This window comes from Scyliorhinus canicula, chromosome 8 (assembly GCF_902713615.1).
Source record: "Scyliorhinus canicula chromosome 8, sScyCan1.1, whole genome shotgun sequence".
In the NCBI taxonomy this organism is placed as follows: domain Eukaryota; kingdom Metazoa; phylum Chordata; class Chondrichthyes; order Carcharhiniformes; family Scyliorhinidae; genus Scyliorhinus; species Scyliorhinus canicula.
In genome coordinates, this window is record NC_052153.1 from 41382372 (window position 1) to 41405847 (window position 23476).

The following is a 23476-nucleotide window of genomic DNA, read 5'->3' on the forward strand; positions in this document are numbered from 1 at the left end:
AAGGTAGATTGGATCCATGTTTCCCTGAACTTTACTTATTTTTGAAGTGTGAGTCGGCAACTAATTTCCAGCAGTACGACAAAGCAAAATAAAATACTGCAAATGCTGGAAAGATGGAAACAAAAATTGCTGGAAATGTCCAGGACATCAGGAAGCAGTTGTGGAGAGAGAAACATATCTGATGAATTTTCATGAACTAAAAAATGATTGTTCAGGTACTCTTTTTTTTTAAAAATTAAGTTTGAGTATCATTCGGTCATGGGAAATAGCATTCAGGAAGGACTCTGTTATTTAGCCGAACTGTAGGAGATTAAGGTAACTGAAGTGTACTCAACTGCATTAAATCCAGTACAATACAATTGAAATGTAATCCAGTGGTGACCGACGGCTCAAATTGTACTCAAAAGCTGGATGTTCGTTTTGAGTGGTTTTGCAGTAATAATGATTCAAACTGAGTTGCTGTGTTAACTTGTTTATGGATAATGGGCATTTAATATCCAGTCTGCAAGGCTGATTGTTGATCATATGTGATGTTGAGGTACGGGTGAATTGTTACCGAAATACATTTCAATCAATGATCGCCAACGTGCCTGAGACTTGAGAATAAATGTGAATTCAGGCAGGCAGTGCACCTAGTGTGAAATTTCATGATGGGAGCATAGATTGAGGAACAGAGATAGAGGTCATTGTGCTTGACTTGGTTGTTGATTTTTATTTCAGTAACTTCATACCGTTAATACGGACTCCTTCTAGAATCCCTTGTGAAGTGAAGATTAAAGCACCATCTTTAAAAATTCAACTTTCCTCTGGTTCTTATTTACCTCCTTTCACTGAAGGTTTTGTAGCATTTCATGTGACTGAGGTTCATCATGTTCCAACTTACAAAATTGTGGTATTATGTTTTATTTCATTACATTTTCAAAGAAAAAGAAAAATTATTTTTTGAACTGGCTCGTGGTAAAATTAATGCTTTATGTCTTGAGTAACTTTTGAGAAGAGTTCATGAAGGATTGTTTCATCTGGCACTAGATTAGAAGAGGAAGTACCATGTATTATGTCATAACTAGTTCCTAGCTATTACAGATGCTCTGTTTTACCAAAGGATGGTAAAAGCAGATTCAATAGTAACTTTCAACAAGGAATTGGATATGAACATTTGTAGGGTTATGGGGAACGAGCAGTGGAATGACTTGGTTGGTAGCTCTTTCATGGATTTGGTAGATGCATAATAGGCCGAATGGACTCCTGTGCTGTATGATTCTATGAACACATTCTTGATTGATTGATTTGATTTATTGTCATGTGTATCAAGAGGTACTGTGAAAAGTATTGTTCTGCGTACAGCCTAGACAGATTGTTCCATACATGAAAAAACATAGGACATATGATAAATACACTCTGTAAATACATAGACACAGACAGTGTCTACTCAGTAGAGAAGATGTGCGGAGAGATCAGTTCAGTCCATAAAAAGGTCATTTAAGAGTCTAGTAACAGCAGGGAAGCTGTTTTTGAACCTGTTAGCGCAGGTTCACAGACTTTTGTATCTTCTGCCCGATGGAAGAGGTTGGAAGAGAGAATAACCCGGGTGGGAGGGGCCATTGATTATGCTGCCCACATTCCCACGGCAGCAGGAGGTGTAGATGGTGTCAGTGGATGGGAGGCAGGTTCGTGTGATGGACTGGGCTGTGGTCACGACTCTTAGTAGTTTTGTACGGTCTTGGGCCGAGCAGTTGCCATACCAGGCTGTGAGGCAGCCAGATAGGATCCTTTCTATGGTGCATCTTAAAAATTGGTAAGAGCTAATGTAGACATGTCGAATTTCCTTAGTTTCCTGAGGAAGTATCGGCAAGGTTGTGCTTTCTTGGTTGTAGCATCAAAGTGGTTGGACCAGGACAGATTGTTGGTGATGTGCACACCTAGGAATTTGAAGCTGTCAACCATCTCCACCTCGGCCATTGTTGCAGACAGGGGTGTGTACAATACTTCGCTTCCTGAAGTCAGTGACCAGCTCCTTAGTTTTGGTGACGTTGAGGGAGAGATTGTTTTGAAGTTTAACATTAATAAAAGTAGTTGTCACTCAAAAGAAACTCTTGAGCAATTCAGAGGAGGTGGGGGAGTAGGTGAAGAGCAGGAACAAACGGATGTTTTAGGAGAACACTCAGAGGATGCTGAATGGAAACTGTTGAACTGTTGGCATGAAAAACTCATTTTTGGGAGCAAATTCCAAAGGGCTTGGGTGTAATAGATGAAAGATCAGGGTGGAACATAGTAAACCACAGTCACATGAAATGCTATGAAAGTAAGCTTGTGGGGAACATAACAACTGACTGTAAAAGCTTCTATAGATATGTTAAGAGAAAAAAATTGGTGAAGACAAATGTCATGCAGTCAGAAACATGGGAATTTATACGGGGGAACAAAGAAATGGCTGACCAACTAAATACATGCTTTGGTTTTGTCTTCACAGAAGGAAGACACCAAAAACGTACCAGAAATGTTGGGAAGCACAGGGTTCAATGAGGAAAAGGAACTGAAGGAAATCTGTATTAGTTGCAAAATGATGCTGAGGAAATTGGGATTGAAGGCCGATATTTTAGAAAATTCATCTACGGGTTCTGGGCGTCGCTGGTTAGGCCAGCATTTATTGCCCATCGCTAGTTGCCCTTCAGAAGGTGGTAGTGAGTTGCCTTCTTGAACCGCTGCAGTCCTTGAGGTGTAGGTACACACACTGTGCTGTTAGGGAGGGAGTTCCAGGATGTTGGCCCAGTGACAGGGAAGGAATGATAATATATTTCCCAGTCGGGGTGGTGAATGACTTGGAGGGGAACCTCCAGGTGGTGGGGTTCCCAGGTATCTGCTGCTCTTATCCATCTGGGTGATAGCAGTCGTGGGTTTGGAAGGTGCAGCCTAAGGAACCTTGGCGAGCTACAGCAGTGCATCTTGTAGATGGTACACACGGCTGCCACTGTTCGTTGGAAGTGGAGGGTTTACATGTTTGTGGAAGGAGGAGCAATCAAGCGGCCTGCTTTGTCCTGGATGGTGTCGAGCTTCTGGAGTGTTGTTGGAGCTGCATTCATCCAGGCAAGTGCAGAGTATTCCATTGCACTCCTGGCGTGTGCCTCGTAGATGTTGGACAGGCTTTGGGGAGGTCAGGAGGTGAGTTACTCGCTGTAGGATTGCTAGCCTTTGACCTGATAGCCTCAATATTAATATGACTATTCCAGTTCAGTTTCTGATCAATGATAACCCCCAGGATGTTGATTGTGGGGGATTCAGTGATAATAATGCCATTGAATGTCATGGGGCAGTGGTTAGATTAGGAGATGGTCATTGCCTGCACTTGTGTGGCGCAAATGTAATTGCCTCTTGTCAGCCCAGGTGTGAATATTGTCCGGGTCTTGCTGCATTTGGATATGGACTGCTTCATTATCTGAGTTGTGAAAGGTGCTGAACATTGTGCAGTGATCCACAAACATCCCAATAAATCCCCACGGTCTGATGATCTACACCCCAGAGCACTTGAGGAAGTAGCCCTAGAAAGAGTTTGTGCATTGGTGGTCATCTTCCAAGATTCTGTCGACTCTGGTGCAGTTCCTACAGATTGGAGGCTAGCTAATGTATCCCTGCTTGAAAACGGAATTATTGACCAGTCAACCTGATGTCGATAGTGGGGGAAATTCTAGAGCCCATTATCAAACATTTTATAGTAGAGCACTTAGAAAACAGTGGTAGAATCTGACAGAGTCAGCATGTATTTACGAAGGAGAAATCATGCATGACAAATCAACTTGAATTCTTTGAGGATGTAACTCGTAGAATTGATGAGGGGAAACAATTGGATGTGGTTTATTTGGACTTTCGACAAAGTCTCACATAAGAGAGTAACGTGTAAAATTAAAGCGCATGAGGCTAATGTATTGAGATGGATAGAAAACTGTTTGGCAGATGGGAAACAGAGTAGGAATAAACTGGTCTTTTCTGAATGGCAGGCAGTGACAAGCGGGGTACCTCTGCACAATGCTGTGGTCATTCATACCCTTTTTCCTATGCCTGTGAGACCGAGACTACGTACCTCAAATAGATTAAATAGTTGGACAGGTTTCACATGAGATACATTCTGAACATCATGGACATCAAATTGGAGAAAATGCCCAAAATTGAGGTACTTCTAAAGAGCAGAAATGTCTAAAATTGAAGCGTTCCAGGTCAGAGCCCAGCTCTGATGTAGTGGACATGTTTGTATGACTGACAGTAAAATCCCTATGGTGATCATGTATTCACAACTTAAAGTTGGACACTGCCTGGGAGATAGGCCAAGATTAAGGTTCGAGGGTTCCTTGAAGGTGAATTCCTCAAATGTGGCATGTCCACCATGAACTGGGAGAATAATGCACAAGAAAGAACTACCTGGGGACCAGTCCCTGAAATGGTGGTGTTACCTTTGAACAGAAGAGAATACCGGCAACTAAGGAGAAAAGGCAAGCTCGAAAGACTGAGCTATCTCACCAAATTCGGACCAATCGTTCTTGTCTGCACTGTGGAAAGCTAGCCATGTCTGCAGTCAGGCTCCACAGCTAGGTTATGATGGTGGTACTAAAGACTTATGCTATTCCAGTACAGCTGCAATGTTGGCATCTACCCAGCAATGTCGAAAATTGCCTCGGTATGTCCTGTCCTCAAGAGCAGGACAAATCCAACGCAGCCGGTTATCAGTCTATTCTCAATCATCAGCAAAGTTATGGAAGCTGTTGTCAAATGTGCTGTCCAGCTGCATTTACACAACAATAAATGTTGATGCGCTCAGGTTAGATTCAGCCGGAGTCACTGAGCTCCTGTCACCATGACACCTTTGGTCCAAATATGGAGTCTGAATTCAAGAGATGAGGTGAGAGTGACGGAACTTGACACCATTTGACCAAATGTGGCGTTCATGAACCTTGGCAAAACTGAAGTCAGTGGGAATCAGGAGGAAAACTCTCCGCTCATTGCAAATATATAACTAAAAAATGGTTGTGGTTGTCTCAGGTGATCCTTGGGATAGTGTCCCAGGCCCGAATATCTTCAGATGCTTCATCACTGGGGAACCCCTCCCCCGGGCATAAGGTCAGAAGTAGGATGCTTGCTGATTGCACGATTGTCAGTACCACTCATGACTCTTGGATACTGAAGCAGTCTATGTAGGATAGGGCAGGGGAGTGGGCCTTAGGAGTGTTCTTTCAAAGGGTTGGCGCAGACTCGATGGATCGAATGACTTCCTTATGCACTGTAGGGATTCTATGAACACTCGAGGAGCTCAACCCCATCCTTGGCAAAGCCCATTTGATTGGCACCCCATCCACCACCTTAAACATTCACTCCTTCCATTATCGAAGTGCAGTAGCATGTAGCACTCACCAAGGCTCCTTTTGACTGCATCTTCCAAGCCTGTGATCACTGTCATCTCGAAGGACAAGTTCAACAGATGCATGCGACCATCACCCAAACCACACGCCATCTTGACTTGGAACTATCTTGTTGTTCCTTCACTGTCGCTGAGCCTAAACCTGGAACTCCCTTCCTAACATCACTGTGGGTGTGCATGTACCACATGGACTGCAGCAGTAAGAAGGCAGCTCACCACCTCGAGGGCAAGTAGGGATGGACTACAAATGCTGGTTTAGCCAGTGACATCTGCATTCCATGGATGAATTTTAGAAAAAACACTACATACTCAAGGAATTGCCATCCTGAATGAAGAGAAACAAGGGGAGTCAGGAAAATGTAATGGAACTGTATAAGGATTCGCACATTTGGCTGATATAAGGCCTGGGTGAATTCTGGAGTAGGGGGTGTGTGCCAGAAAAGGAAGTAAATTTTGTAATCTGCACAGTAAGACCTTAACGGTAAGGGTTGGATTGGGTTAAAACCCAATGAAGCCTTCACTTTACAAACTGCTGCAGGTACTCTGCTTGTTTCGAAAATGTTTCATTTGAGTAAGAATGTTAACCTAGTCAGGTGGCCAGAAGAGTAGATTAATGCAAATGGCACCTTGTGGCTAAAGGGAATGACATCCTGAGAGCAGATTCACTTAAACGCCTCATGCATATTGCATGGCCAGTTTAAGATGGGAACCAATGGAAATATGTTTCCTTTAATAGCGTGTGCTACTGTGGGGTCCAAAGCCAAGAAACACTTTGTAAATGGAGGAGATTAAAAATGATGCATAATGGAGTAGTGTCATTGGTGAACCGGCTCCTGTCCTTGCACAGTGAAGTTCAGCAAGCTTAATCAAGCCTGTGCTGCAGGAGGTCTTCCTTAGTCTGGTGATACATGTCCTTTTGGGTAGGTAAAGAATGAAGGGGTTTTGAGTGTAACTTCACTACACCCCCCACCACAAAGAAAACTTGTTCACTTCAGCTCTTTTGTTATCTACCTTGCTTTATTTACAGAAACAAGCACTGATGGAACAGGTGGCGCACCAGGCTGTTGTTATGCAGTTCATTATAGAACTGGGCAGAAGTCTTCAGGAAGATCCTCGTGGCTGCTTCAGACAGTTTTTTGAGAAAGCAAAAGTAAGAATCTAAAAGAATGGCGGGGGTGGGAGCATGAATTGTAATTTTAGAGCCCTCCACCATAAATGGTGGAGCCCCCCCCCCCCCACCATAATATTCAGCCTAAACCTTGTATGTGGCTTTATTTAAAATGTTGTATTTAATTACCATGAATGGGAGTACTGCCTCACTGCTTGTTTTGATTTATAGTGCGGTGTGACTTTGTACCCCCGACTGGTAGAAATTTTTCAGTAAGTTATGGGAGAGTTTTGCTGAGGTTACACAGTATTAATGCCTTCAGAGTACATGGCGTTGTTTATTGGAAGACATGGGCTTCACCTGCCAAGCTTCAAACTATTGTTCCTTACACCAAAAGAACCTGCTCAACCTATTGTACCTATGTTGGTTATTTGCTAAAACAAACTTCGGTCTATTCCCACGGCTCAATCTACTCTTACCTTAAAGATTCAATGATAAGTCCTTTCCTTTATTAGCCGAGGCATAGAATATAAGAGCAGGGAGGTTATTCTGGAACTATATAAAACATTTGTTTGGCCACAACGTGAGTACTGTGTGCAGTTCTATTCGTCTCATTACAGAAAGGGTGTAATAAATTTGCTAGGATGTTTCTAGGAATAGAAATGAGGATAGATTGGATAGGCTGGGGTTGTTTCCTTGGAACAGAGGAGGTTGAGAGGAGATTTGATTGAGATGTATAAAATTGTGAGGGGGCTGGATAGAGTAAATGGGAAGTTCCTATTTACCTTATCACAGCACACCTATGCCAACTTTAAGGGCATTTAAGTGATCACTGGATAGACATATGGATGAAAATGGAACAGTGTAGGTCAGATAGGCTTCAGATGGTTTCACAGGTCGGCGCAACATCGAGGGCCGAAGGGCCCGTACTGCGCTGTAGTGTTCTATGTTCTAGAGGTCAGGTAACCAGGGGACATAGAGTTAACATGAAGGATTAGAGGAGAGATGTGGAAAGGTTTTTCGCCCAGAGGGCGGAAGGGGTCTGGATCTTAATGCCTAAAAGGGTGGTAAAAGCAGCCTCAAAATGTATCTGGATGTGCACCTCAAGTACCATAACCTGCTGGGCTATGGCCCAATTGCTGGAAAATGGGATTGGGCTGGATGGTTCTTTTTTAGGCTGGCACAGACATGATGGGCCAAGTGGCCCTCTCCTGTGCCGTAAGCTTCCTGTGATTTGATTATGTCCTCCCCAATCTACTTGCTGTGTATCATTTTTAAGAGTAAACGGGGTGGGAGTGGAAACAAGCTCAGTTTGGTCCTCCAATAATTAATTTTGCTCAGTTAAAGGTAAAACTCACGTTATTTTTTTCTGTTTCTCACTTAACCTTTCTCCCCCCTGCACTCCTCCCTACAAAGGTAGCTGAAGAAGGTTATATGGAAGCATTTAACACTGAACTAGCAGAGTTTATCCAACGGGTGCGAGACTTTGCAGAAGCCAAAACTGCAGAAACCGTAACGATACATAATGTGGCTCGGCACCTGAATCACTTGGATGTTCATCGTTTGCCTCCTATGGAAGTGTTTGAATCTTTACCACAGGTAAGCACCCTACACACTTGAAGAACTGAACTCATTTTCTTTCATCCACCCCGATGCAGGTTTGCACTGTAAAAAAATTTATGTGTGCTTTGCTTCTGCGAGTGATGTTTTCCTTCAATAAACTGAATGTTCAGGGTTGCAGCAGTTAAGAGTATACCAGATCAATTGCATTGTTTTACTAAAAGAACACTGTTATCCAACTTTCTCATTTATTTTCTTCTTGGGCCTCTGCCTTCTTCTTTGGCTCATCTTGTGTTTTTTTTTTTAACCATATCACCATTGTGTCTTCCGTTACTCCCTTGTAGTTTTATCCTGAGGGCACTTCTCTTGTACCAACCATGTGGCTTCATCCATTATCTTGCATTTGTTTTCTACCTGGAAAGCAATTCTTCCTGGTCAAGAACCAATGGAAGTTGATCTATTTCATTTAGTTACCTCTGCTGTTCCTGATCATACTCACTTGACATTGTTTTTGTGCTCAGTGCCAAAACTGTTACTTCAACGTTCCGATACTGTACGGTGGCACGGTGGTTAGCGCTGCTGCCTCAGCGCCAGGGACATGGGTTTGATTCCAGCCTTGGATGACTGCCTGACTCTGTGTGGAGTTTGCATGTTCTCCCTATGTTTGCGTGGGTTTCCTCCCACAGTCCAAAGATATGCAGGTGAGGTGGATTAGCCATGCCAAATTGCCCATTGGTGTTCAGCGGCTAGGTGGGGCTATGGGGATAGGACGGGGGAGTGGATCCACGGAGGGTACTCATTTTTTGAGGGTCGGTGCAGACTCGATTCGCCAAATGGCTACTTCCTGCACTGTAGTCATGCTGTGATTCTCCCTTCAAGTCTATCTCTTGCACTGCAGTTTACGAGGCCATATTGGCTGACAGGAAAATATAGCAGACCCAAGAAATAAATTTTGTGCTCCCAACAAGTACCCCCCCCCCCCCCCCCCCCCCCCCCCGGTACTTATAACACCTATCCCACTTTTCCAAACTGCTGGGATTGTGATTACCTGCCTTGTAGTCACTTCGAATTTTTATCTGCCTTACAGGAACTTAAACGGTGTTTCCATTTGAAAGATGTCCACGTCCTCCAGAACATGCTTAGCAACATGAACCCTCAGGTATGCTTTTAAGGATGTCCGCTCTTTTCAAGCTTGATCAGAATTTATACAATATTATCTTTTATTTCTGATTTTTGTCTCCTGTCTGCTTTCCTTCATCTTTATAAGGGCTGTAGTACCTCCCATAAAGCTGGGCGTGGAGCTAGCCTCCAGTTTGTCTGCTGTGGCTTTTGGTCACAAAGGGTGGTTCCTTTCCTTCGTTATCATGCTGCAGTGTTTGGTCCCACTCTTATCTGTTGTGACTAAGCATAATTAAGTAGCTTTCCTTTCCATTGGCATATAAAATAATCCTGAAATGTGCCCTGGAGCATTAGACTGTTGTGTGGAACAGTTCAGCCCTAGATCACTGTGCTCTTAATACAACAATCTCCTTTCATTTATAATAAAAACAGAAGATGCTGGAAAACTCGGGTCAGGCAGCATCTGCTGAGAGAAACAGTGTTAACCTTTCTGGTCGATGACCTTTTGTCACTTATATCTGGCTATTAATTATACAGTATTTCTTAAAATATTGTGTTTTTCGAAATTCTCACCTATTCCAAATATTTACAAACAAAATAGTGGTGTAATAAGAATGGAAAATGTCACTGGTGGAAGCACACTGTTAAAATATTTGATACAAATGGTGTAATGGAGTTTATAGTGACTCCCCTTCAGCAGGAAAGCAGACTATTTGGACATGAGTTGATCTGAGTATAGGCCTTTGGTGCATCATCTGTTGTGAAGGTGGGCGTGGTAATATGTAAAGTGTACTCATGAACATATATTTTAAAGTAGTTATGTCATCTTAGGAAGTGAAGAAGTGTCCGGCACAGCAGCCATTTTAGTTATCCTGTACAGTAAGCAGCACATGTAGCAGCAATAAGAAGTCTCCATTACAACCTCTACAAATGCCCTTCAGCTTAGTCTAGATAACACAAGGTCCACTTCTTGAGCACCAATATATGAGAAATGGATTCATTGTACCTCCATCTTGGGTTTGAACTGATATTGGCTATGTTTAGCAGACAAATTTGTGGGTATTACACATCATGTTTATTTTATTGGATATCTGGTTTAGGAATCTTTCATTCAAAGCAGTCTTGTGCGCTGGCACTATATGCCTTGAAGTAACTGGACTCTGGTGTCAGGCAGACTTGTTCTTTTGGGGGCCCCGCGCTCTTCCTCTTTGGCCTGCCCCCAATGTCATTGAGACCCATCCCGAAAGACGTCAGTGACCCCATACCCTCCGCTCACACAATTGTTGCTGTTTTTAATAATGATGCTCTTTAGAGTCGCCAAGTATCAAATGATACCATCACAAGGCTTTACTGGATATCGATCAAAGGACCAAACAACCAGTTAGTCAGTTCAAGTTCAAAGATGGTTTATTTACACACAAAGATTACTTCGACATGCAACACAAAACACTACAAGTTAAACTACACCTAACAACTACAATAACCTGTACTTAACTTCAGGGCAACCGGCTCTATGCAGATGGACAAGGCCTTTGTCCGGATCTTGCATGGCTGGGTGGAAGTGGCGGCTCTGTTTCTGCTGGGCTCATCCGTCTGCTAGCGATTGTTGGTCTTGAACTTGTCTGTCTGGTCGCTATGCTGCACTTGGGTTGGCATAGACTGGATCCAAGAGAGACCGAGCACATGGCTGTGTCTTCTCTTATCCCTCTGGGGTTTTGCGCTCTTTGGGGCGATCCTTAGCTTGGGACCCAATAATTCGACAGGCTTCGATCACTGCCTTCGATTTTGGCCAATAAAGGGGTGAATGCCTTGATGGCTGTGCGTGTCCTGAGCGGTCATTGACTTTGACTGTTTGGGCTCCCTGAGTAAAGGGAGCGGCGCTGATCAGTCTGTGGCTATATCGGTTTCTTGAGTGCAGTCCTATTGTTCTGGGGAAATGGGCCATTAGAATGCAAACAAGCTGGAGGTTTCGATTGCGTCTAGCTATCTGGGTTGCAAATACACACAAGCTCTGAGTCTGTCTGAGTGCTGGGTTGGCCATAATTCCCATGGTCCTTTGCAGGTGGCCATCTGAGATGGCTACACAATGCAAGGCACAGAAACCCTAAATCATTGCTTAACAGACTGCTGAAGGGCTCTTTAACTTATGACAACAACAAGCATGTACCAATTGATAAATTGAAATCCTGTTGTCAGCATGACGGTAAAGATGGTTAATATTGCGATCTGTGTCTTGAGGCGAGCAAACATGAATAGGCTGATGAGCAATGGGATGGAGAAATCAGCCGGTGATATGACTGCAGGTCAGAATAAGCTAGAGAAAGTCCAGTGCAGGAGTAAATACTCCAATGAAGTGGAATGTCCAGTCCAAGTCTAATGTCAGTGGCTTGGCTGGCAACTGTCTGGCAGGTCCTTAATTGTCCAGAAGAGTAAGGGGAGACTTTCTGAAGGCCAGTATTGAGAGCGATGGGGGATGGCAGTTACTCACCGGCTAAACCTGTCTGCCAGTGACCACCAGCCATTATAGCCAACCTGCATATGGTCTCTCTCTTGAAGAACAGAACATAGACTGGAGAACATGGCAGAGGGACAGATTTTTAAAATCTTTTTGCTTCATCAGCTGTTTGCAATCCATGGCAACTTAGATGGCTTTTCTTCAGCACTTTTTCTTCACAAAATCATCATTGACATCATCGTATGTAAAATCTTGCAAGAATGCAGTTTCATTTGTCAGTACTGCTGAACTTGTCAAATGTTCGTGACTCCTTGCACTTCGCAGATAATTTTTCACTCTTTTCAATACAGATAATCTTCACAGGAAGCATATGACAGGCACTGTTAAGATCTTCAGAATAGTTTCCACATTTGGAAAGATTGCCTGCAAAACATCGTGTACAATTCAGCTGCTGATCTCAAAGCAGAGAACTAATCATTACCGATGAATGGATTGTTTCACCTCATCTTCAAAAAGATGTGTGTCTATGTCCTCCCCGATGGAATTCAAATAACCTTACTGCAGGAGCTCTTAGCATTCTCATCCAAAGCACAAAAAACAATTCAGAGATTCACTTCTACTCTGGAGTTTCACCATTATTGTGTCAGAAATAACACAATCTCAACGATGATCTTCTCTTTCCCTTTTTTTTGGATTTTGTTTTAAAAATTTAGATTACCCAATTATTTTTTCCAATTAAGGGGCAATTTAGCGTGGCCAATCCACCTACTCTGCACATTTTTGGGTTGTGGGGGCGAAACCCACGCAGACACGGGGAGAATGTGCAAACTCCACACGAACGGTGACCCAGAGCCGGGATCGAACCTGGGACCTCAGTGCCGTGATGCGGTTGTGCTAACCACTAGGCCACCGTGCTGCCCTTCTCTTTCCCTTTCAAGGTGATTTAATTGTCTCTAGTTTCATTAAAAATTTACTTCCGCTGTCTTGTACGCTGCTCAACTTCAGATGGACCTCTATTGTTTCTTAATGTTAGTGTCTCTCCTTCCACTGAGGTTTGGTCATTTTGAACTTCCAAGACACAACTTCTAACTGAGGCTAACAATTGTGAAGCATTCAGTAAAGTTGTACCAACATTTTGCAGCGATTTGCTGACGGTATTATTTCTTTGAAGTAAACAGTTTCACAAAACAGTAAAAACTGCAATTGTGTACTTTTTGAACTTCCCTGCTCAGGATTTTGCTTTGGCTTTCACATGTGGTTTATCTGAATTTAATGTGCCAATGTCTGATCAGTGTTCCTTTTATAATCGAGAAAGTTCAGTCTGAAAGCCAGAACAGAATCGGCACGAACGGACCACCTGGCGTCACAAATTTTGTCCATCAACTGTTGCTTATGTGCCTGCTCCAGACATGATAAGCATATTCCACCGATGCTTAGAAACCGAAAAGAAGGCACACATACAAACCAAAAAGAATGCATACAAGTCTTGAACAAAATCGCTAAAATTTATGGTTGACTTCTGGTGGAGGCTATGAGGTGAACAAGGTGATTCCTGCTGAGAGATTCGGGTTTTGGCCCTTTTTACTGGTTTGCATGGTGTTGTTTGGAGAGAAAAGTGGTGTAATTTGAAATTTTTAGTTCCTTCTCTGGCATATGATGTCTGAAGGTTATAATACGAGGAGCAAATCGAATAAGGGGTCCTCGACTGACTTGGACGGCCCTCGTGTGGCAGGAGGGAAAAAAGTGGCGGAGGTCCCTGTGTCGTCGTTGCTCTCTCAGTGGACAACTGAGGGGCTGGTGAAATTCCTAACACAGGAGTATAAGAAACCGAGACAAGCGGTCCTGACCTGCCAAAGGCAGTTGAGATGGCGGTGGCACCCATTCGTGTCACTTTGCACAGGGTGGAACGATGGCTGGAGGTACAGGGCTTAGCGATTTGGAAGGTGGAGGAGACGATCATGGAGCATAATGATCAGATTGCTTCTTTGAAGGCAGAAGATTCTGCCAAAGACCGCTGACCTGGAAAATTGCTCCTGACACCAGAATCTGAGGTTCATCGGGCAGCCAGAGGGCATAGATGGTAAGAATGCCAACTGAGTATGTGGCGAAGATGTTTGGGAAGCTGAGGGAGGGGGCCAGAATTTGAGGACCGTTGGGCTGCTGGAGGATATGTGAAGATGTTTGGGAATCTGGTGGAGGAGTGGGGTTCTTCGCGAACCCTCCCAAACTAGACCGGTCCAACTGGTCGTTGAGACAAGCCCAAACCCTCCCAAAGTGTACCGGGCCAACTGGTCGTTGAGACAAGCCCAAACCCTCCCAAAGTGGACCGGGCCAACTGGTGTTTGAGACACAAGCCCAGTCTGGGGAGCCGCCATGGGTGATTATAGTCCGACTCGAATAAGGAAAGGATCCTGAGGTGGGAAAAGGACACTCGAGAATCTAGTTGGAAGGCCCATCGCATCAATATTTATCAGGGCGTCGGGGAAGAACTGACAAAAAGGCGTTCAGGGTTTAACAAGGCCAAGGCGACTCGTTACAAGAGGATGGTGTGTTTTGGAGTGGTGTACCTGGCTCGCCTCCGGGTTACGTTCAAAGACGGACCACTGTTTCTACAGGCCGGAGGAGGCGAGTGACTTTGTGAAGAAGCATGGACTGGGGGAGAATTGAATGAAGTTGTTGGTTGCACCTGAATGTTAGTTTTTCTCATGTGTTTTGCTATTTATTTATTTATTGTGGATTTCTGGTCCTTTTTGTCCTTTTTGTCTTTTTTGTTTACTGTATTGGTGGAAGTGTTTGGGGGAGAGGGATTGGGTGTGGGTATATGTTTTTCCTTCCTGAAATGTTTGATATTCAAGTTGGGTTTGGGTAGGGGGCTGTTTGTTGATCCATTGTGTTATAACTTTGATTTTTTTTCCCCCCAGGTGGGGATTACTCCGCTAGTAGTTATGCTGGTTAATGGGAGCAAAGTGGGGGGAGAGTGAGCAGTGAGTGGTTAACTTTTGTGTGTGTGTGTGTCTGTGGGGGCGAGGGAGGGGAAGCTGTTTGTTTGGCTGGTGCTGGGAGCGGCCGATTGCTGACGCTGAGCGTTTATTGGTCTATATACTGGTCTGAGGGATGTGATGGTGGCCAACTTGTGTGAGCCTGGAGCTGGTATAAATTGGGTCCCTGGTGGACTTCCTGTGGTTAGAATATGGCTGATCATAGTAGGGGGAAGGCCATCACATTGGTATGAGGGGGTTAAATGGCCAGTTAAAAGGTCCCGGCTGTTTGCCCATCTAAGAGTTTGGGGGTGCGTGTGGTTTTCCTGCAGGAGGCACATCTGAAAGTTTGGGACCAGGCAAGATAGCGGAAGGGGTGGGTGGGGCAAGTGTTCCATTCGAGTTTTGATGTGAGGACGAGGGGGATCACGGTGCTGATCAATAAGAGGGTAACCCTTCAGGTGGCTAATATTTTGGTGGACTCGGGAGAGATATGTGATAGTGAGTGGGATGTTGGCGGGTGCACTGGTGATCTTAGTGGATGTATATGCTCCCAACTGGGATGACATATACTTCATTTAAGAAGATGCTGGTGGCCATCCCTGAATTTGACTTTTGGGGGGGGGGGGGGGGGGGGGGGGGCACACTTTAATTGTGTGTACGACTCTAGGCTGGACAGGTCAAACCACAAATCCTTTACGACATTGGGGTGGAAAAGGTGCTGCTGGCGTTCATGGAACTAATTGGGGGGGAATGAACGCGTGGAGATTAGATACCTCTGATAGTTGAACTATCAGATTACGCCCCACACTGTGGATATGTGGTTAGAGACGGGCTGTGCTCAGCAACCCCTGTGGAAGTTGGATACGGCGTTGCTCGCAGATAGGGGTTTTATGAGAGGGTGGATTCAGCTATTGGAAAATATGTAGATTTTAATAAGGATGAGGAAGTCTCACCGTCTACATTCTGGGAAGCACTAGAGGGGGTCCCAGGGGAGATAATTATCATGGGGGTGGAGGGGAAAGAGAGAAATCTGTTTTAAGCTCAAAGATAATTCCAGCTGTTTATTGGCTCACCAGCTGAGGCAGCCTCTCAGGAAATGGTTCAGGTTAAGGACTTTGGGGGAGCGTTGGTTTCTGCTCCAGAGAAGGTGAATGGGGTTTTTGAGACCTTTTGCTGGGGCTCCAGAGGAAATCTCGACTATGGTAGTTTCTGGATGGCTTGGTCTTCCGAGTGGTGGAAAGGGAAAGAGGGCAGGAGCTGGAGCACCGCTTGGGCTGGAGGAAATTATGAAATGTATTTGTTTAATGCATCCAGAGAAGGCACTGGGCCCGTATAGATTCCCTGTGGAATTTTCTAAACAGGGGGGGGGGGGGGGGGGCGCGCGCGCGCGCGCGCGCGATTACCGGCCACATTTCCGCAGGCATCGATCCCATGGAATGTGAGTAATATCGGCCCATCTATCTGTTGAAAGCTGTTGGCTAATGTCTGGCAACCCGTTTTGGAGGGGTGCCTGCCAGGGTAATTTCTGTGTATCAGGCGGGTTTTGTTGAGGGCCGGCAGTCTTTGGCTAACATTAGGAGACTTCCGAATGCGGTGCTATCGCCCTCCTCGGGGGATCGATCCAGAGGTAATCATCTCCATGGACACGGAAAAAGCGTTTGACCAGGTGGAGTGGGGTTACCTTTTTGAGGTACTGTGGCGGTTTGGCTTTGGGCCTAACTTTATTTATGCGGGTTCAGATTTTGTACAGGGCCCCCACTGCGAGCATCTGTACCAATGCATTAAGTTTGATGTACTTTCGGTAATATCTGGCATGAGGCAGTGATGTCCACTTTCCCCATTACTGTTTGCTTTGCCGATTGAGCTGTTGGCCATCATACTTAAGCCGTCGGCTGGCTAGAAGGGCATAGAGAGGGGAGGTTGGGAGTATAGGGTGTCCCTGTATGTGGATGATTTATTACTGCTTACCACGGACCCTCTCTCTAATGTGGGGAAGATAATGGAGGTGCTTAGGAAGTTTGGTTCCTTCACGGGATGTAGATTGAATGTGAACAAGAGTGAAGTTTCTGATCTGAAGAAGTTACCGTTTTGCCTGGCCAAGACTGGTTTTAGGTACCTGGGGATATGGGTGGCTCATGACTGGGCCTCATTACGTAAGTTGAACCTGGCCAGTCTGGTAGAGGGGTGAAGGCAGATTTGAAGAGGTGGGATGCCCAATAGTCTTGGTGGGGATGGTCAAGATGAACATTCTTCCGAGTTTCTTGTTTGTGTTTCAATGTCTCCAGCCTATCTTCATAAATCATTCTTTAGTCGGGTCAATATGTTTTTGGAGCGGTTTTACTCTGTGGCTGCTGTTTATTACTTTCTTTAAGGAACTAGTTGTTGGCAGCAATACCATATTTGCAGTATTGTCAAAGCTCTGCCCGTGACAATTTTTGATGTTCAAATGACATCCAAAACCATTGTCTCCAGGCACTCGTGTGTGAGATTGTAGCTGAACAAAAAGGAAATCGCTCTACAGCTTCACCATCGCTGGTCACTTATCTTAAAATGAATGTTAATTGGTCCACATGACTCGCATCTGGTGTTGAAGCAACTATTATGGAATAGTATTCGCCATCTTTGACTTCACTAGTGAACTGGTTTCTGAGCCACTCTGACATTATAGTGATGAAGTCAGCATGGACTCTGTGTTTAAAAATTTGGTGTTCCTGAGCCACAATATTGATGACTTTTCAAATGCTTTTTGAGATGAGATTTTTTTTTAAAGTATTCTTCGACTTGACACTGATGACTCCTCATGTCCTCTTTGAGGTAATCCCAAAGCAGACAGCAGTTTGATTGTGGCCTCCAAAAAGAACCCTCCTTTTCAAACTGAGCCAATAACGCAGAATCCGTTTTTCCGGATAATTTAAATCTTTGAATAAATGCACACACACTGCCTTAATATGAGATTTGGAAGGTTCATGATCAGCAATATCTCTTCCAACATTTCTTCAGTTAGACGACTATTCGACAAATTTTTTCTCTTTACTGTCCAAGAACAATTTGCAAACGTAACAGCAGAGGTTTCTGAAAAAATCAACCAATTTTGAATTTCCATCATGCCATTTCTCTTCACCCTTTGAAAATGTGACTCATTAAGACTTCTAAACTGCATTCGGCTTCAGACAACATGCAAATTTTGCATATTATTTATGTTCTCTCGTCCATTTATTATAAAATATTCGATCATACCCAGTGGAACAGATTTTGGCCAGAAGACCACGTCTTCAGGTTAGGTTTTGTTCCTCATTTCAGCAGAACAATGAGCTTGAGCAGTATCTTGGGAGTTCCATTCCCATTTCAGAGACCACGTCTTCCAAGTTTTTTTTTTAGACTATGTGCTGTATCTGGAAATCGGCAGACCAAAGACATCAAACAAGTCACTAAAACTTTTTCTGGGTGTTGTTGAGGATGAAGGTGCAGTTTGGCAAACTGACTTTTTGCCTAGCTTCATGCCTTGCCTTCAACGTCCTGCATTTTTGACTGCTGGATTAATTCTGTCTCTTCATATTGACTGGGGAGCATCTGTCTTGATTTCACAAATAAGTCTTCAGAACCTCTTGTAGAATGAAGCCTCCTTAAGCAAAAGCAGCTGATTGTCCAAGCTGCTCAAAGGCAGTGACAAATTAAACAAAGCATATGAGTTGGCAGGGGGTTAGTCTTTGGAAATTATGTAAGGAATGGTGTGAGAATGAGCCGTGGTTCACTGCCAAAATCCTACCAGAGTAACTGTCTGCTGGCAATAATGTTTGGGCAAGCTGCAATGCTGATGAATGGTTGGGTAGCCTAAAAGACACCGCAGTCGCTCAGAAATGACTGATGCCAAAAAGGCAGCCGTCACTGGCCCCTGGTCAAGTTGACCCACTCCCGCTGCTCTCCGATTTCCCCGAGACTATGCTGGCCTTCACACCATTGAGTGTGCAATAATGTCAAATGAGCAGTGGTTAGTTAACTGGCAGCTTGTTGTCCATGTCTCATTAGCTGTTGACTTTAGAAAATATATTTGTGGGTCTAGATATGAAAGAAAATTCGTTAGTGAGTAAAATTAATGATTTTCTGGTTTTTAAATTTCATTCCTTACAAGGTTCATGTTCCTGATTTTTGTACCATTTTCTAGTTCAAAACTGTTGCTGCTACAGCGAGGGTAAAATTGTGTCGGTGAGTTTCACTGCATTTCTATCTACTACAGGTTGCTGAACACTACTTGCAGCGCTGTATAGATGCAGGCTTAAGGATCTACAATACTAAAGAAGCCAAAGAAGAAAGAAACGAGGAACCTAATATGGATCTATCTTAAATGTTTGGCAATAACGCTTGGATATTTGCATAACAACAATGTCCCTACAGTGGAAGAAAAAGCCTGCTGTTTTTGTATGTAACTTAACTTGCCTGTTTGAATGCTGCACTTTATTTGTCAGGTTTGTTTAAAACAAAGTTTACTTTATACATCAGTGGTATGATTTGGATGCGTTCAAATGTTGGCTGTTTTGAAAGAGGATTTGCTGGTTGCCATTTTTCTTCACCTTCCCCGTGCTACATTGGGCCACACTATCTTCTGATTTATCTTTGCTAAGGGCCAGATTGCATAGTGTATTATGTTGGTGTGCAAATGTTGCCCTCTTTCACTACTGTGGTGACTGGGACTTGTACAGTTGGCCCCCCAGGTGGCAAGTTCATGAAAACAGGAACGACCCATTCTGAAATAAGATACAAATCAAGTTTCTCACGAATAAGGGGCAGATGTGTGCCTTTGACAATATGGTCTACTTTTCTCCTTTTGATAATGTTAGCAATAAAATTGAGCAAGAAACCGATTTCCTCACTCATACGAATAATATTGGTGGCAAAACACACCTCATCGGTGTGTTGACCAGCTGAAACCCAGGAATTTAAAAATCTAATCAATATTCATAGAAAAAAGGGAGAGGTATTACCCCTTTTGGTTTAAAAAAAATAAGTTGTTTGCATTAGTGGTTTTGCATCTGTCTGTTTCTTTAAGAAATGTTTGAATAACAGGTATATTCTTGACTGGGCAGCACGGTGGCACAGTGGGTTAGCACTGCTGCCTCACTGCGCCGAGGTCCCAGGTTTGATCCCGGCTCTGGGTCATTGTCACTGGGTCACAATGTTTATACATTGTCCCTTTGTTTGCGTGGATTTTGCCCTCACAACCCAAAACAATGTGCAGGGTAGGTGGATTGGCCATGCTAAATTGCCCCTTAATTGGAAAAAAATTAATTGGGTATTCTAAATTTTTTTTTAAAAGTTGACCAGATGGATGGTATTGATTTCAAAGTAACTATTTCACTTTATTTATATATATATGTGTGTGTTATATATGTATATATATATATATAACACACACACACTACTTCAGCTTTCCCCCCCGAGAATGAATGGAGACTGTGTGCAGAGTAGTGAAGCGGTTTCAGTCGCTTTAAAGTACGGCAGCCAGAGTATTTACCCCACATACTAAGGGCAGAAGGGGGGAGGAAGGAGAGAGGGAGAATGTGTGATGTATATATTAAAAAAAAGAACTTGCAATACACAGCAAGTGCTGAAAGAGGGTTGTGCTATGTAGATGATGCAATAGAGGATTTAAGCAGGGCAAATCAACCAGCCTGCGCTGTCCAAGAGTACGCTTGCACACTTTCAAATTGACACTGCTGTGAAACCAGCTGGCCATAGTCCTCAGAGTGGATCTAGATCACAGCAGCACTTGACAAACCTGAGTAACCATAATGCATTGTTGAGGGGTTAGATTTCCAATTGACCTGTAAAACAATGACCCTTTCGAGGAAATTGGGATTTGTATATTTTACTCAAAGTTCTGTGCAGTTGGAGGATGAAATCCAGGAATCGTCAGATTTTAGGCGACTACTTAACAAAATTGTACTTCATGGATAAACTGACTGTGTACTCTGTATAAATATGAAAAAATGTTCTGCAGAATGCTTGGACAGGTTGAACTATATTTCAGAGTACCAAGATTGGTTTCCAATTAAATGTACTCTGAGGAAGAGTATGATGCCAGAGGGAGTGTAGGATAGTTTTAAAGTCAGCCGTATTGTAAACTACCAGCCATTGATTTCATGCAGATGTTGCAAATTATGCTAAAAATATTCAGGTCAACCAGCATCCGTTGAGGGCGAAAGAGTTAATGTTTCAAGCTGATGACCTTTCCTCAGAACTTAATCCAGTCTAATCCTTTACTATTTTGTTGCTTTCTCAATCTTGTATTAGTTAATTTAATCAGCATTTATTCACATACCTGCTTTGGGCAAGTCATTTCTGCCAACTCTGCATACAAATTTGTGCAAGTAAAATGTGCAATTTTGATGAGTAAGAGGGCTGAGCAGTCATTTCATTTTTGTAATGATTTACTTGTGCTTTTTAAATAAAAACTTGGGTTAACAATTGACTTAACAATCGGCATTAAAAAGAGTATTAAGTTCCTTTCACCCCACTGTGCTATTTGATTTTGAATGTCAGCTGCATGAGAATAGCTTTAGAAGGGCTGAATCTCTGGTTTGATAACTGGAGAATCTGTTCAGATAAAACTGGGTATAATGCAGTTTATTTACTGTTGCTTTCTCATCCGTATATGTTAGAAATTAATTCAGAATGGTTTGTTATCAACACCAACATTGAGGGTGTATGCATAATAAGGAATATATTTTGGTTTGGTTTCAAATTGCATTTCTGCAGTCAAAAATCTTGACGTGCATATAAACAAGTCTGAATTAAAAGGAGCAGAAGTTCACAAATTAAGTTGTCTAGTTGAAGTCAAGTTTTCTTTGAACATTACAATTGTAATAAAATTGCTGTATTTTACTTTTGTTTTGGTAAACCTTTAATTCATTTTGTACAACAACTTGTGCTTTTGTTTGGAGGAGGGCAAGATGAGAGACCCTAATTTATTACTTTGACCTATGTTGACTCAATCTTGAGCAGCAGTACTGATACCAAAACTACAATTCAACCTGAAAACATGTTCATATTCAATAAATTAGCTCTTAATTGCTGTATCATGTGACAAGCATGGTCGATGCTGCACTGATGGTTTTCTCTTTGCCTTCCAGTTCCTAAATGAGATTAAGTAGGCCTTGAAACTAAACTGTGATTCATTGGAAAGATAATGGGGCAAATTCTCTGTTTGAGTGCTGACAGTGGGTTCTATGTGGATGAAAGCAGTGCCAATCCCAGAGCGTTCAGGTCCCATTAATGGAGCCACCTAGAACTCCAATGCATGCTTACCCTTATCCCAGCCACTACGATGGTGCTGGAGCATACCCATCCCATTGATGTGTCGGCTGGGGCCAGAGGGTACCTTGAGGGGGCACCTAGATGATCCATGGTGCTAAGTTCCCAGTGGACAGTGCAGGCTGTGGCACTGGCAGTTGCGCCCAGCTCACTTGACTGCCCCCAGGCCAGCAGCACAATTGTCACCATAGTACAGCGATGTCAGACACTGTTCCCGCACATTCAAGAGCCATAGCATCCGTTTCCCAATTTGAAATACCACAACTGAACCTTGCTGTTAATGCCTCCTGGTAGAGGCAGAGCATTGTGGAAGGCCTGGCCGGCCAGGTAGGGTCCATTAATATGCCAATGGCCTTTACTGTACAATTAGTATGCCCAAGCTGGCACATGGTGTAGAACACATTCATGCTGCTGTCAAGGGACTGGAGAATGGCATTCCATTTGGCGCCTAGCTGACACCAAATTCTCCATCCAATCATGTTTCCCAATTCGTGCATCAACCAGCAGAACATCCCGCCCAATATGTTGGCTCAGAGCCAATCAATGAGATACCATCCAACTTTGGGCAATGGGAGGAGCCATAGCTGAACATGTCAAAAACTTGTTTGAACGACTTAGCTGAAACTAGATAAATAGAATATAAACTCCACTCCATCAACCGAAGCAACCATATGATAAAATAAAGTGGCTTACACTAGTACCAGGCAGTGGTAATCCAGTGGACCAGAGGAGAAATAGAAGCCCAAACAAAAGCATTAAAAAAAAAGCAATGTCAACACAAAGCACCATTGTGCATAGAGGAAGTGGAACAAACTGAAAAACAGCAGATCCAGGTTTTGGCTCCTCATTCACTGGCTTAAACATCCACTCTCTCCACCATAATTGCAATGTTTACAATCCACAGGATGCAATGCAGCGACTCTAATTAAACTTTGTCAGCGTCTCCCAAACCTGCAATCTTAAGCATAAAAATAGTAGGGGCATTGAAAGACAATCTCCAAGTTGCATACCAGCCTGATTGAGACATACCACGTTTTTCATTGTCACTAGATAAAATTCCTGGAACTTGCTACTCGGCGGTGGAAAAACAGTCACTAAATAAACACGAGTGGTTCAAGAAGGAAGCCCACTGCCTCAAGGGAAACCAGGATTGGTCAATTCTCAATGATATTTATACCCCAATTCAAAAAATCTTAAAATCCATATTCTGATTTTGGAATTAATTGAATTGCTGAATTTTACTAAATATTTCATTCACGTAACAATTTCCTCAATTTAAAGCCTCAAGATGCTCATCACCTGTTATGTAAAATATTTATGAAACTTAGTTCCACATACTTTTTATATTTCTACTTGGCCAACACTTGATAGTCTGATCTCGTTTGGCCAGAATCAATTTAAAATGTAGTATTAGACTTTTTCTTTAGTCCTTTCTACTATTAACCTTCCAGCCACAACAGTGTGCAATTAAACATTTAAAACTCATTATATTCCTTCAGCAACTTTTTAAAATAATGTTCACATGCAGTTTGTGTTGCAAT

General features: G+C 43.3%; 1 protein-coding gene across 2 annotated transcripts in view; it reads left to right on the forward strand.

Moving 5' to 3' along the window:
- cdc37l1 (cell division cycle 37-like 1) overlaps positions 1 to 21506 on the forward strand; it is a 44372-nt gene extending 22866 nt beyond the window's left edge. Inside the window, exons 5-8 of one of the 2 annotated variants that reach the window (XM_038804414.1) lie at positions 6432 to 6554; positions 7929 to 8111; positions 9160 to 9231; positions 18862 to 21506. In XM_038804414.1, the coding sequence (XP_038660342.1) occupies positions 6432 to 6554; positions 7929 to 8111; positions 9160 to 9231; positions 18862 to 18969 (486 nt within the window). In that variant the 3' untranslated portion in view covers positions 18970 to 21506. The remainder of the gene's footprint in view (positions 1 to 6431; positions 6555 to 7928; positions 8112 to 9159; positions 9232 to 18861) is intronic. The other variant, XM_038804415.1, reaches the window with a different exon arrangement.
- The last annotated feature ends 1970 nt before the right edge of the window (positions 21507 to 23476 follow it).